The following is a 15,614-nucleotide window of genomic DNA, read 5'->3' on the forward strand; positions in this document are numbered from 1 at the left end:
TCTAGGAAGTCACTCCTAACTGAATGGGCTTGGCTGTTGTGCTCGAATGCTTCCTTGCCATGTGGAACTGGGGGCTGAGCTACCTTCAGCCACATTAGAAACTTCACATACAAGTCATGACGTCATGTCAATAGAATCTCAAGCGGCCTGGTGCCAACGGAGGAACAGCTGGCGGCTGCAACAGTTTCAGGGTAAGAGTTGGCGTCCCCATCAGGATGGCAGAGATATTTTTCAAGCTGCCAGCCAGCCATTCTAAGCAGCCTATCCGGATGAAATCGCCAGTGTTTCTTACGCTTTGCAGATGAAGAAACGTGCACTGGTTTCTTCTTGTTGCTGTTAGTTGTTGTTGTTATTAATAATTACCCAGCCTTCTTCCTGCAGGTCCAAATTCAAAATGCAACATTAGAAAGAATTCGAAGCAACTTACAATCTCAAAAGTAGGGTGGGTCGTAGAAATATACATCCCAAGCATCCACAGCCAGAGTAAAACTGTATAATGATGTTACCAGGTGCATCTCTGTGGGGAGGGAGTTTCACAAACAAGGGGCTGCCACACAGAAGGCCCTCTCCTGGGCTCCGACCCCTTCCCCCAGTTTCTGAGGGTGGTAGAACTATCAAGAGGGCCTCCTCTGCTGATTTTAATACCTGGGGCAAGGTCTGTAGGGAAGGAGGCTATCTTTCAGATATTTGGCACCCAAGTTATTTAGAGCTTTAAGTACAAATGTTAGCACCTTGAATTGGGCCTGGAAATTAACTTGCACCAGTGCAGATGTTTTAAAACAGAGGTTATGTGAGAGGAATCTGGGCACTGCTTTTCAGACTAATTGAACGTTCTGAGTCGTCTTCAAGGACAGACCCACATAGAGTGCATTGCAGTAATCCAATCTGGAAGTTGCCAGAGCCTGGAGTACAGTGGACAGGTCATTTCTGTCTGAAAGCAGCCATAGCTGGAAAACCAACAGTAGCTGCAAATAGGCACTCCTAGCTACAGAGGCCAACTGAGTCTCCAGTGACAGGGCTGAATCCAGGAGCATCCTCTGTCTGGAATAGATTGTCTGCCCACCTCCTGGCCATTCTTTGGAATGTGGCTGTTCAAGTGACTTACAATGAATTCACAGAAAGAAACAATCCAATACAACAGAAAAAGGGCAGCAGGCAGTTGAAAATTCAGCCTGAAAGCAGTGCTGGCTACTGCTGATTGGGAATGGTAGATCGGAAGACTGGAAGACCAACAGCAGGTGGCGCCAGAGCCTGTAAGAGGCCACCCACTGATTGGCTATAAGCAAGAAGACAGGCAAGTGGGGATTGGCTGAAGGCAGAATGAGGTTGGCGGGTCATTAATCCATTTGCCCTAATGGACCAGCTTCTACTACCTAAAACCTATATAGGTAAAGGTCCAGTCCATTAGGTCCAGTCATGGCCGACTCTGGGGTTGCGGCGCTCATCTCACTTTATTGGCCGAGGGAGCTGGCGTACAGCTTCCGGGTTATGTGGCCTGCATGACTAAGCTGCTTCTGGCGAACCAGAGCAGCGCACGGAAACACCGTTTACCTTCCCGCCAGAGCGGTACCTATTTATCTACTTGCACTTTGACGTGCTTTCGAGCTGCTAGGTTGGCAGGAGCTGGGACCAAGCAACGGGAGCTCACCCCGTCACAGGGATTCAAACCGCTGACCTTCTGATCGGCAAGTCCTAGGCTCTGTGGTTTAACCCACAGCACCACATGATGTTAAAACACTCTAATATTTTTGCTTGGTGAAAACCAGTACGTACAGTATTTGGTTGCTATACTCCAAGCATATTGAAGCTTCTTTGATTTTTAGGTTGCTTTGGGTCACCCTGGGCAGGATAAAGAGACTAGCAAATTTAATAATAATAATAATAATAATAATAGTAAAATAATATCAAAGAATTGGTTTTGAATCTATGAAAACCCTAAATGTTTTAGAACTAGAATGCAAGCAACCCTGCATTTTGTACGGGGGTTGCGTTCTGGGACATCATGTGCGTCAGCAGAGCATACATAAGCCTGTCCCTTTCTGCCCATGCCCCCCCCCAATTCTGGGTCCAAAAATGGCCCATGTGTGCATGGCTGCCAGTGCTTTGAATGAGTGGTAAATGGAGGTTGCTTGTACCTCCAATGACTACTTGTTCTCACATGAACCTGCTCACCAGTTAAGAGTGGCCTCATACCATCTGAAGTGAGGCAGGTGCTGATCAGAGACAGGACCTTCTCTGTTGTGGCACCCCTGCCTTTCATTTGCCCAGTTCTTTTGGTCTTGTTTTTGATATGATGTATATAGGTTTTGGGGGTGCTGGTGGCGCTGTGGGTTAAACCACGGAGCCTATGACTTGCCAACCAGAAGGTCGGCGGTTCGAATCCCCACAACGGGATGAGCTCCCATTGCTCGAAAGCAAGTCAAAGTGCAAGTAGATAAATAGGTACCGCTCCAGCGGGAAGGTAAACGGTGTTTCTGTACGCTGCTCTGGTTCGCCAGAAGCGTCTTAGTCATGCTGGCCACGTGACCCGGAAGCTGTACGCCGGCTCTCTCAGCCAATAATGCAAGATGAGTGCCGCAACCCCAGAGTCGGCCATGACTGGACCTAATGGTCAGGGGTCCCTTTACCTTTACCTTTAATTGCTCCCATGGGAAATCAGGGAGCTGCTTTATACTGAGCCAGACCATTGCTCCTTCTAGCTCAATACTGTTAACACTTAGTAGCAGCAGCCCTCCAGAATTTCAGACAGGGAACATTGCCAGCCCTACCTGTAGATGTCTGGGATTGAACCTGGTGCCTTCTGCAGGCAACGCAGATGTTCTGCCACTGACACACCATCAGTCCACTTGGATTTAAATTTAGTACCTTTACTTCAGATGGCAGATTGGGAAAGGTTATGGAAAACAGATTGGAAATTTACAGCATGTTGTACACTGAAAGAAACTTATATGAAAATGATACCAGTGGTATTTGACTCCTAGTAAGTTGGCAAAATTGTATAGGACAAGTACAAATATCTGCTGGAAATGTAAAGAAAAAGAAGGTACCCTTTATCATATGCGGTTGACTTGTAAGGTAATAAGAGCTTTCTGGGAGAGGATATATAATGAAATTGGGGAAATGTTTAAAATAACTTTTAAATTAGCAATTACAGGTACCAATATTCCAAAGGAGCAGAAAAGACTTTTTATTTATGGAAAAACAGCCACCCAGATGTTACCACCCCAGAAATGGAAAGAAGACAAGGTCCCTACCAGAGAGGAATGACCAACCAAGTTGATGGACTGTGCTGAAATGGCAAAACTGACTGGAAAACTCAGAAACCAAGAGGACAAGAACTTTATAAAAGAATGGGAAAAATGCATTAGTTATTTAGGAGACCACTGTAAGCAGATAGAAACACTGGCAGGATTTCAATGGTGTTTCTTTACTCATACAGTGGTCCGTTCTTAACCTGAAACTGTTCTTAACCTGAAGCACCACTTTAGCTAATGAGGCCTCCTGCTGCCGCTGCGCTGCCGGAGCACGATTTCTGTTCTCATCCTGAAGCAAAGTTCTTAACCCGAAGCACTATTTCTGGGTTAGCGGAGTCTGTAACCTGAAGCGTATGTAACCTGAAGCGTATGTAACCTGAGGTACCACTGTACATTGAATAAGTTATAGGGAGTAACTTTCTATTATGCAATGAGCCAGGCACAGGTCTGAAACATTGTCCCCAAGCCGTAACATTCTCCTTCCTCCCATAGGAGTAAGTAAAAGGTAAATTCAGGACACCGCTGGGAATGGGCAAAGAATGCTGTTGCAGGATCATCTGGGGGCAGGACCCCCCCCCCAAATAATATAGCCATGTATCATGGCTAAATAGAACCTCCATATTCAGGGATGGTATACTACTGAATTCCAGTTGTTTCCTACTACTTGGTCATCCTTCAGGGGCAGGCAACATGTGGCTCTCTAGTTCTTGTTGGGACTGCAATGGCCACCATCCCAGAATGTTGTTGTTGTTTAGTCATTTAGTCGTGTCCGACTCTTCGTGACCCCGTGGACCAGAGCATGCCAGGCCCTCCTGCCTTCCACTGCCTCTCGCAGTTTGGTCAAACTCATGCTGGTAGCTTCGAGAACACTGTCCAACCATCTTGTCCTCTGTCGTCCCCTTCTCCTTGTGCCCTCCATCTTTCCCAACATCAGGGTCTTTTCCAGGGAGTCTTCTCTTCTCATGAGGTGGCCTCAGTAGCATGTTGGAAGCCTTCTGACCTGAGGGGCTCATCTTCCAGCGTCATAACTTTTATATGCCTGTTGTCTTTGTCCATGGAGTTTTCTTGGCAGGGATACTGGAGTGGCTTGCCGGTTCCTCCTCCAGGTGGATCACGTTTGGTCAATACTCTCTACTATGACCTGTCCATCTTGGGTGCCCTACTCGGCATAGTTCATAGCTTCTCTGAGTTATTCAAGCCCCTTCGCCACGGCAAGGCAGTGATCCATGAAGGGGCCATCCCAGAATAGAATGGGATTATTGGCAACAGATACACAGGTGCAGTGTGAATTCCTTTGCACGGTTTACCCAAAGGTCTCACTGAACTCAAGGGGGCCTTACTCCCAAGCTCTAAGTAAGTGTGCATAAAGAGGACTGTGACCTTATTTGGAAGTAAATTCCTTGGAACAAAATGGGACTTGTTTCCAGCTAACCACAGATAGGGTCGAGTCCTAAGAGTATATATATGTTTTTTAAAATGGGCTTTTGCTTATTTTGGCCACAGAACTTTTGCTATTTTTTAATGCTCTCTTCTGCTCTCTTCTTTAGCAACAACACAATCGGACTTGCACAGTAGCATGCCAGGATACTTAGGCAGTGTTCAATCCCTTCGCGAGTTTACTCAGGAGTAAGCCCATCGAGTTCAGGAGGGCTCGCTCTCGTCGCTTTGTAAAGGGCAGTGGGATCCTACGCGCATCGTTTAAAAAAAGAAAAACTAAAGTTAAGATTTACTCCCAAGTAATCGCGCCTGCAGAGGATCGCACCCTCGCACCCGATCCTATGCGGGGGAGGGGGGCTCTACGCCCCGCTGACTTCAGTGCGGCTTTCTCCCGCGTAAATGCAGATATAGGATCTCAAGGGAACTTTGCGTATTTTCACAGCCGCTTGAGAAAGTGCCTTGGGGCGTGGGGGGAGCGCTTTTTAAAAAGAAATCATTCATCATCCTGCAGGCTTTTGCAGGATGCGGCCGCCCCCCCAAACCTCGGGGGCCTTTTATTGTTCGCTTCCCACGTTGCTCTGGGCCGGCGCGCGAACGGGTTAACCCCGGAGGGGGGCCGCGAGGGCGGCCACAACAATGGGCAGAATCAGAGCATGAATAATCCCCGCGCGGCGGCCACTCCTCCTCCTCCTCCTCCGCTCCCCCCGTCGATCCCACCCACCCCAACCCGCCTCGGATCCCGCTATATCCCCTCCTCCTGGGGCGAAACGGTGCGCCTCTCTCTCCAAGTCGCCAAGTTGGTGAGGCTCCAGCTGCAGGTTGATGCGTCGATTGCGCAGCCTCGTTGCTACTTGCTTGGAAACCGCCGCAGTCGGGAAACTTTCCCCTTTGCGTCCTGCCGCTGCAGCCGCCGCCGCTGTCTCTTTTTCTCCTCGGCTTTGGGGACCTTTAGCCCTTTGATTGATCCTCAGCCATGGCTCTCCGGGGGAGACACTAGTTGCGCCTTCCCATTCCCCCCCCCCGATCCCAATTCCCTCCGGGATTTCTCCTTTCTTTTTTTTTTTTTTTTTTTTGCTTTATTGCCAAACGCGAAAAAATGGCGAGGGCGCCAGGGAAGATCCGCTGCGCGCCGCCAGTGGTGCCGCCGCCGCTGGTGCTGCTGCTGCTGCTGGCCCCGACCGTGCCCTCTGGCTCGGAAGGGCAGCGGGTCTCCTTCCACGCGGACGTGAACGGCCACAGCCTGCACCCACCTTACTTCAACCTGGCCGAGGGGACCAAGATCTCGGCCACCGCGACCTGCGGCGAGGAAGACTCCGGCGCCAAGACCCCCAGAGCCGTGGAGGATTTGTATTGCAAACTCGTGGGCGGGCCGGTAGCGGGAGGGGACCCCAACCAGACCATCCAGGTACAGTATTTTCATCGGAGGCTGCCTGATTTCTAGTTTCCATACGGCCGCATCTTGCATTGTTATTACTGTGGCTGCAATTTGTTTTAAGTGTTTTGTAATGATGAGCTTTATTGTAACCCGCCCCGAGACCTGCTGGCGACCTGTTTATAACACGAAACACGCGCGAATCTTTGCGTCGTGGAGAGCGCGCAACTTGAGGATTCAATCCTGTGCCGTCTTTCCTGCGAGTAAGCCCCGTGGACCACGATGGGACTTTTCTCTCAGGTGGGCTGTTACAGGATGAAGGAAGAGGGTGGGGGAAAATATATATCCTGGCTTTGCAATTATTTATCAGAGCGCATAACTTTGGGCTGGCTCCTCCGCCAGTGTGGGCTCGAAATCTCCCCTCCTCCTTCCTCTTTTGTTATCTCCCAAGTTGACTTGAGGTTGGTGGATTGATTCTCAGTTAATGGGGCAGGCACACAAAAGGTCGGGGGAGGAAGTGTCTCTCGCAAGTGTGTGTTTGTGGCTGTTTGCACACTCACAGAGCACATGTTTGCTCTGCGCTTCATAATGTGGACTTCTGAAAGGAGCATTGAATTTAGCAGACCTTTTTAGTGACTCTGGACTGAATGGCTGTGCCACCTTCCAGTTTTAAGGAGGGATGCAATTACTCTTCTTTTCGCCCCCACCTCCATTGACTGTGTACAGACAAACCATCTGCCAAGAGGTAACTTCTCAGCTGCTTGTTAAGCTTGGTGTGTGAGCTCCTGTGCCAAGTGGAAGTCGTAAAGCACTTAAATAGCTGATCAGAATTCTAGTGTTGTGAGAGGGGCAGTAAGATTCTGTCCACGTTTGGCAGGACAAAACACACACACACACACACACACACACACACACACGGTTAACAAGTGGTTACTGCTGGATAAATTGTGGCCCATTCATTTTACAGTTAGATCCAACGTGCTCAAACTTACAACAAAACTCTGATTTATGTGCTTTATTTGTATGCTTGGACGCAATGGGTGCTCGCTGCTTCCCTTTCTATAAAAAAGCAACTTCTGTTTTCTCAAGTTGAGGGTGCCCATTTGCCAAAAAATAATAATATTGCGATCCGGTCAAAGTTAAACATTGGCTTAAAGTAAAAAAATAACAATAAAGACTTGTTGATTATAGTGGGGGAAAGTTTAAGCACTTTCTTTCAAAAATGTTGACTTTTAGACAATCCTGGCTTCAGGGTTGGGTGTTTTTTGGGGGAGCAGTTCTTGGTCAAGATGCCACCCCCAGACTCTTTGCTTTCCCTGCCCCTTTGGGCACAGTCCCTGCAACTTTCCAGGAGAGGGCAAAGTGAGAGGAAGCTGCTGGTCTTTCTTCTTGCTCACATGCTTAGAGGGGCCAGGTGATCAGGAAGCATCCAAGAGGAGGAGGGGCAGCAGGGCTGGGGGTCCCTCTTGGATTTGGCAGTGGGCCCCATTTTGGGGGCATGGGACTGAGCAGTTGCCCAGCAATGCCAACCTCTGACTGAGACTGTCCCGGAACACAAATGTGATTGGCCGCTGAAATGCATTTCTTTTTTGTCAGGCATACAAAAGAATTCCAGTGGGTTTTTTAGAACATAATAGCAGAAAACCTGTGTTGGATAAAACACATTGGCCTATTTCATGCTACTAGTTAATAGTTGTGTGTGTGTGTGTGTATTGCTCGGAGCACCTAATGTTCATTTCCTTACAACAACCCTGTAAGGTTGGCCCAGTGTTGTTATTATCTGTGGGGACTGAGGCATAGCAGCCTGCCTTAAGGTTACCGCCAGTTGAGCTCATGGCTAGAGACCCAGCTATGAATATTCCTCTTCATTTCATAACTATGGTGTTATGGGGCTTCCACATCTACAGCTCAATATCTGTGAAGCAAACCTGCTTTTCAGAGCGGTGCAGTTGGTCTGCCCTTTTCTAAGCACCTTTTCTTTTTCCTTCCTTGCTCAGAATTCGGAGTTCTGTGTTTTCACTGGATCACCTATAAAAAAAGATACATAGAGGAGAGAATTAAGGTAGCTCAGCTGGCAAGAGCGTGAGACTCTTAATCTGAGGGTTGTGGTGGGTTCAAGCTCCACTTTGGGCAAAAGATTTCTTCATTGCAGGGGGCTGAACTAGGTGATCCGAGCGGTCCCTTACAATTCTATGACTGGCTTTTTTTTGGAGTTGCTTCTTTGTGCTGAAAACGTTTGACTGTTAAGAGGAATCTTTGCATTTTCTCAAAACAGGAGCTTCTCCAGTAAGTATAAGCAAGTCCTCTAGAGTAGTGTTTCCCAACCTTGTGCCTCCAGCTGTTTTTGAACTACAACTCCCATCATCCCTGACTAGCAAGACCAGTGGCAAGGGATGATGGGAATTGTAGTCCAAAACAGCTGGAGGCACAAGGTTGGGAAACACTGCTCTAGAGTTTTACCTTGGCTTGCCTAGGTATCTCCACTCATAGTTTATTGACTTATAAAAGAACAGTACAGGCAGTTGGAAGGCACTGACATTTTTGCTAGTATAGCACAAATGCAGCATCTGAAAGATGGGGAACCTTTTTCTTCCCACTAGGGCAGCATTTCCTACATGCTAGTGTTGGGCGTAGAGGTGGATTTTGGTGTGAGCAGTTCCACCAAACTGGGCGCCAAGCCTTGAGGCTGTTGCAGGTCATCGCGCCTAGGAGGCAGTGAATTGAGCCAGTACGGAAGGTGAGAGGCAGGAGTGCTGAATTTTAGTCTTGCACAAGGTGCGACTGAGACTTGAGAAAGACCAGAGACTGCCCCGGAGGGTAGGTCAGAAAACAAAAAGTGTGCAGGGCAATGAATATGAGTCTTAGTATAGTAGGTTTTCTAGCCATGGGGAAAATAAAATCGAAGGTTTCTAAACACAACACCCACTCCCCCATTGAGCAAGCACGAGGAATCGCCACAAGTTCAAGGACACATTCTGGTCATACAAAAGCACTCGAAGAGGTGATAGTAGAGCTAGAGGGGAGTGTGGCTTGGGGAGGCCTGAGGCCTGGATGGCTGTGTTTGGTCCCTGGGATGGAGGTTCCCCAACCCTGCTGTAAACATTGAGCCCAAACGTAGGGAAAGTTAGGTAAAGGTAAAGGTACCCCTGACCAAAACAAAAAAAAATCCTTCCAGTAGCACCTTAAAGACCAACTAAGTCAGTTCTTGGTATGAGCTTTCGTGTGCATGCACACTTCTTCAGATACACATCTGAAGTATGAGCACATCTGTATCTGAAGAAGTGTGCATGCACACGAAAGCTCATACCAAGAACTGACTTAGTTGGTCTTTAAGGTGCTACTGGAAGGAATTTTTTTTGTTTTGACTATGGCAGACCAACACGGCTACCTATCTGTAACTGGTACCCCTGACCGTTAGGTCCAGTCACAGACGACTCTGGGGTTGCGGTGCTCATCTCACTTTACTGGCTGAGGGAGCAGACGTTTGTCTGCAGACAACTTCTGGGTCCTGTGGCCAGCATGACTAAGCCGCTTCTGGTGAACCAGAGCAGCGCACGGAAACGCTGTTTACTTTCCCGCCGGAGCGGTCCCTATTTATCTACTTTCACTTGTCGTGCTTTCGAAATGCTAGGTGGGCAGGAGCTGGGATCGAACAACGGAGCTCACCCCGTTGCGCAGATTTGAACCGCTGACCTTCTGATCAGCGACCCTAGGCTCTGTGGTTTAGACCACATCCCATTGGCAACGTTAGTTCTGCTTAAATCCCCTGGAAAGTAAGTTGCGGCTAATTTATTCCACGTTAATTTCATTCAGACTCTATGGTTTATTGTGAGAGGAATTTAGCTAGCCTTAGGAGATTGGAAGCTTTCCCCCAGTTTCAGTTAACAATAATTTAAACACGACATCTAAACTTTAAACTATGGTTAATTTTAATTTTGTTGCCAGCTTCATAAACCATAGCTTGAAGTTGGGTTGTTTTGGACAAACCATAGTTAAAATTAACCACAGTTTGTTGGACAACCCAGCAAGTTATGGCTAATCAAAAACAGAATCAAACCTTTTGAGCTTTGTGGATGCATTGAAAGAAGAGGGTGTGGGGGAGGCTGGGCTCATTGCTTTCACAATAACATGGTTTATTGTGACATCTGAACACACCCAGTCGTTAATTCTCTTTGCATTAGGGCCCATATAACATCCCATACATGTTTGCCCTAACAATGGACATTTAAGGGAAATCATAATCTTAGAAGTAGCTGTTAGTAACTTGGGACAAAAAAGTTATTCTGTATGACAGCTTCATAAACTCTTGAGACAGCATTAAATTCGAGTTGCCAAATCTGGATGTATGGCAACCCTAATTAAACAAAAAAAATGTAATGTTAACCCATAGTTTAGCTTTCCAAGAACAAGCCTAGAGTCTTGGACTGGTGCCTCTGGCATGGCCTGGCCACAATGAAAATCCAAAAACTTTTGTTTATGGTTTAACTTTCCTGGACAAACCAGGATAAATCTTAGTTCATGAAGTTGGCTTATTTTCATTAACCACAGTTTAGGTTTTCGATGTAATGGTAAACTGTGGTTAGTTTAAAAATAAGCTGAAGCTTCTGAACTCCTCAGTGGATGAGAAGAGGGGAATACACAATCCGGAGACTTGCTGTGGCTTATATTTACAATCCTAAACTTTGTTAAATGTGAACTGGGCTTTTAAATAAACCCTAAAATACAGAGGCACCACCTTTCGCTCTGCTTTGATAGCACAAACTTTGTAGGGTTGCTTCTCTTTGTTGGTGTGGACCGCCAGGAATATTCAGGGATCAGTCCGTTACAAATGTTTCTATGCATATTTACTTGAAGGTTTGGGTCTGGTATTCTTCTGAACCATTTCAAAACAGATGTGCAAGTGTACACTACTTTGGGGATAGACAGTAAATATTTTTTTTGGGAGCTGAAGGTGGTGTGATACAGGCATTGTGGTGTGTAGCAAATCAACAAGAGCTGAGAACAGAGAAAGGTTAAGTCTACACACCAGGCACAACAATGCTTCTGTTCTGTAATACCATGTGCAATACAGTATTTTGAAAAAAGTGCCTCTGTTACCCAACCCTAAATGGAGAGTGTTGAATGTTGAGAATATAGGTGTGAATAAGTCCGCAAATTGTTTGAAGGAATGTGGGTGGGAAAGAAGGGTGTGTTAAGGATAAACAATTATTACAGGCTTATGTCAAAGTAAATGTCTGCTTAAACTGGGACCTGACTGAGAGGCCACATGCACCCAAGGCCAAGAATTTCCTAGGAATGTGGATGGCAAAAGTGTACCGCTGTTCAAAGTGACTTGCGCTTTGCGAAGTGCTTAACAACTGTGGACATCTGGGATGGAGGGGAGACCAGTTGCAAGAGAGGATTTGCTAAAGGTTGGGGCGGGGCGGGGCGGGGGGAGCAAGTGAGCTTTTACTTCCCTGTGTCCCAGGCCTGTTGTAAATCCTGCAAGGGCAACCATAGGAGTTGGAAAGCAAGTGGAATTTGAAACCTTCCCTAGTGTGCAAAGAAAGTCTTAAGACAAACCTTAGCAGCAGGGACCATTGTGGCTCGTGCTGGGTCAGGAAGAAGTTGAGATCCCAGTTCACCTGGCGCCCTTCCTCTGTGTAAGATTAAGAAGGATTAAATTCATACATTCGCAGTTGAAGACACTTGACTCACATAAGTGAAAAATTAGCATGGCAGAAACCATTTTGGCTTATGTTTCTGTTTTATGGTTGAATTTGGATATAGGTTTATGTATTCTGAAAGGTCAAAGCTTTAGCTGCTTGCAATCTCCAGCTAACAATCAACCCACTCATGTTTTGGCTTGCAAGTTTGTGTAGAACAGCGGTGGCCAACTCCCAAGTGACTGCGATCTACTCACAGAGTGATCTGGGGGTTCAGGTCAAAGTCGTTGAGCTTTTTTTAGGAATGAAAGCCCTGTTTCTGTTGGGGGTGCAGGTGTTGAGCTTTTTTTTAGGCGAGCCAAAGCTGTTGAGCTTCTATGGGGGGAGCCAGTGATCTACCAGTGATCTACCGGTAGATCATCATCTACCTGTTGGATGTGCCTGGTGTAGAACATGTAAAGAACAGGGTAAACCCACGGTAAACAAGAAAATTTTTAATCAGAAAAGGAAGCAGGCAGTTACCATATTGGTGAGGAGGAGGGTATGCATGCATGAGGGGGTACCTGGATGCCAGGGTACCTGAAATGTTGATGCTAATGCCTTATTCAGTTGACCTTGTTTGTTGGTAACTGGCACAGTGCAGCCCAAATTGTGTGCCTGGGGAGGGCACCTGACCAAACACAGAATGGGTTGTTTGACGTGGCACATGCCCCAAGCGACATAAGTGCACCATTGTGGTTTCCAAAGTGACAATCCCCCTTTGAGTCTGGATTTTCAAAAGGGCTTCTCTCCTTGTTGTCTTGTTTTAGCTGAAATGAGAATCTGGGCTTAGGTGAAATGTAGGCACTGATAAAAGTTCAGCTTTATTGAAAATGTTCTATTTTGGGGTGAACCAGCCATCCTTGAAAATGGGGCTTTCTATTTGGTCACCGCAATTTATCCATTTGGTAACTTATTCATTCAATAAGCTGCTTGGGGGGGGGGGGCTTATTGCTTCCCAAGAACAAGGGCAGCCAATTTGATTCTTTGATTTCAGTCCATGCTGAAGATACCTAATAGTAACCACCACCCTTGAATGCTAAAAGAGCGATAGCTAAGAGAGACTTGTTACATGTTAAAGACTAGGTGTTTGACAGGCAATGCTTGTTTAACCGTGAGGCTATCATGCCAGATTCTCTATAACCAGCTATGTAATACCTGCACATAAGAGGCTTATGTCAAGCTCCGAAATTCTCATGACAACTCTTTATGCCTCTTTCACCAGGGCTGATTTGTGCCCTTCCAATTGCAGCCTTGCACCATTCATACGTCCTTTCTTGGATATACTACCAGCAACTTCCAATTAAACAAGCTTTGGCTATTCATAATGCTGAGTTGGATTGTAGTTGCTGCTCCCCTTCGTGTTCTTCTGTATGGCTTTGATACTGCTGCCCCTTTGATGTAAGCCGTACTTCCTAGACTGATTTTTCTCTGGCCAATCTGAGTGCTTTGGTAAAATCCTTTTGTGGCTGGTTCCTTCCCCTAACAGTGGGCAGCACTGAAGGGGGGAAAAGGGAAGGCATAGGAAAGGAGGTATTAAGTTGAAAGGTCACCGTTCTTAGTTCATTATCTTTAGGGACTAAATCAACGATGAATATGGAGAAAAAGAGGGGGATGTGTGTTCAATTTCCGTTGGCTGACGAAACCATAATGAACTCATGAGTTGGTTTGTAGAGTTCTCCAAGTTGCACCACTTAAACTTGCCCTCACCCTTTGACCTTCACTGCCTTGTATATTATTCCCCAGTGGGACACACCCACAGGCTGGAAAACTATGGAGAAAAACCATGGAAAAGCTAATCTTTATATAAGATGGGCCATTAGAATAGTTGCTTCCATGTTGTTGTTTAGTTATTTAGTCGTGTCCGACTCTTTGTGACCCCATGGACCAGAGCACGCCAGGCGCTCCTGTCTTCCACTGCCTCCTGCAGCTTGGTCAAACTCATGTTCATAGCTTCGAGAACACTGTCCAGCCATCTCGTCCTCTGTCGTCCCCTTCTCCTTGTGCCCTCCATCTTTCCCAACATCAGGGTCTTTTCCAGGGAGTCTTCTTTTCTCATGAGGTGGCCAAAGTATTGGAGCCTCAGCTTCACGATCTGTCCTAATGAGCACTCAGGGCTGATTTCCTTAAGAATGGATAGGTTTGATCTTCTTGCAGTCCATGGAGGAGACTCTCAAGAGTCTCCTCCAGCACCATAATTCAAAAGCATCAATACTTCGGTGATCAGCCTTCTTTATGGTCCAGCTCTCACTTCCATACATCACTACTGGGAAAACCATAGCTTTAACTATACGGACCTTTGTTGGCAAGGTGATGTCTCTGCTTTTTAAGATGCTGTCTAGGTTTGTCATTGCTTTTCTCCCAAGAAGCAGGCATATCTCCCAAGAAGTTGCTTCCATAGGTGTATCAAAATAGCCACATGAGGATAGAGTTTCACATCATAAGTGTTCTTTCTTTCTCACCTTCAGTTTGCCAGAGAATGGTTAAAGCACAAAGTTCTTACACAGATCATTTTAACTACAGTAGACAATGACACTTCAATTTATTTATTATTTTTACATCCCACATTTTCCTCCAAGAAGTAGTGTGCATGATTCTCTACAACCTCATTTTATTGTTGCATCATTAGCTTGAGAGAGAGAATGAATGGATGAAGATGTAAATCAGGGACTCCCAGGTCAACACACTTGACCATGATACCTCATGGGTTCTTTATAGCCATTTATCTTTTTTATAAAAGTATTTATATACCACCCGTTCACAAAACAGCAACATAAAAATGTTTAAAAGCAGTGCAGAGCAAGCATCAAAATGAATGGCTACCTCGCATAGGCCTGTCAACTTGTAGCATCCTTCTATTGTCCATGTCACATCATTGTTGTAAATAAATATATAAGGTCAGGGAAGGGGGAGCTATTTCAGTGGTCCCAGCAAGCTGAAGGCCCCAGCTCCAATCCCCAGCATGTCTACTATAGGGTGGGAAGATACAACTGTGTGAAATCATGCAGAGGCAATACTGAACGACGTAAATCAATGGGTTGACTCAGTAAAAGACAATGCCCTGTTTTTCCTAAGATTGAGGTAACCCCCCCCCCCAACAACAGCTTATTATTGGGTTGTTGTTTTTAACCGCTACGGTATTTAGTAACAAAACCCTAAACACTTCAATATTAGTAGTAGTAGTAACAACAACGGATCTTTTTATTCTTGTACTTCCAGTATAATTATTCATGTGTTAATCTCAATGTGGGCAATTCTTATGAATTCAGCGTAGCAGTAAGTGCAGAAATCCAAATTGAAAGCCATTTTTTTTAAAAATTGAGAGGTTGCATTGCATCATGCCCTCAGGGGTTTATCATATTTTCTGCTCTTCTCTTTACTACTACCTTTTTTCTCCATTTCCTATAGTAGTGGTTGGAATGTCAGTACAGTAACTGGGAGGTTTGTGTGTGCATGGGGTTGTTTCATTGGCTGTCTACTATGAGAGACCCATGAGAGACTAGTGTCTCTTACTGAAGAGAAAACTTAGGGCACATAGTGAGCGCTTTTAAGACCCGTTGATTTCAGTGGGAGGGTTAAACTGAGCAGGTTTTGGACAAAAACCAGAAGCAGTTTGCATGCATTCCCTTTGATTCCCCAAATTCCCTTTGAGCCATGTATGAGTCATGGTGCCATGAGTTCTGTGCCTCTAATGGAGGGACACTATGTAGCTGATAATGGAAGTTTTAATGGCAGAGAGAGCTTGATCTTTCTCTCTGTATGATATTATACCTTGGGCTGTACTTTTCCATCCTTAAACAGTTGGCCTTTGTATTTTTATTTTTTTATATACTGTTGGTGAGGCATTCTGCTCCCTTGTAGGCTAAT

General features: G+C 46.0%; 1 protein-coding gene across 1 annotated transcript in view; it reads left to right on the forward strand.

Moving 5' to 3' along the window:
- The first annotated feature begins 5,451 nt into the window (after positions 1-5,451).
- Positions 5,452-15,614, forward strand: part of LAMA5 (laminin subunit alpha 5) — a 189,477-nt gene continuing 179,314 nt past the window's right edge. The window contains exon 1 of the mRNA XM_083744077.1: positions 5,452-6,096. Coding sequence (XP_083600203.1) covers positions 5,788-6,096 — 309 coding nt within the window. The 5' untranslated portion in view covers positions 5,452-5,787. The remainder of the gene's footprint in view (positions 6,097-15,614) is intronic.

This window comes from Podarcis gaigeae (genome assembly GCF_964106915.1).
Source record: "Podarcis gaigeae genome assembly, chromosome: 6".
NCBI classification, from domain to species: Eukaryota; Metazoa; Chordata; class Lepidosauria; order Squamata; family Lacertidae; genus Podarcis; species Podarcis gaigeae.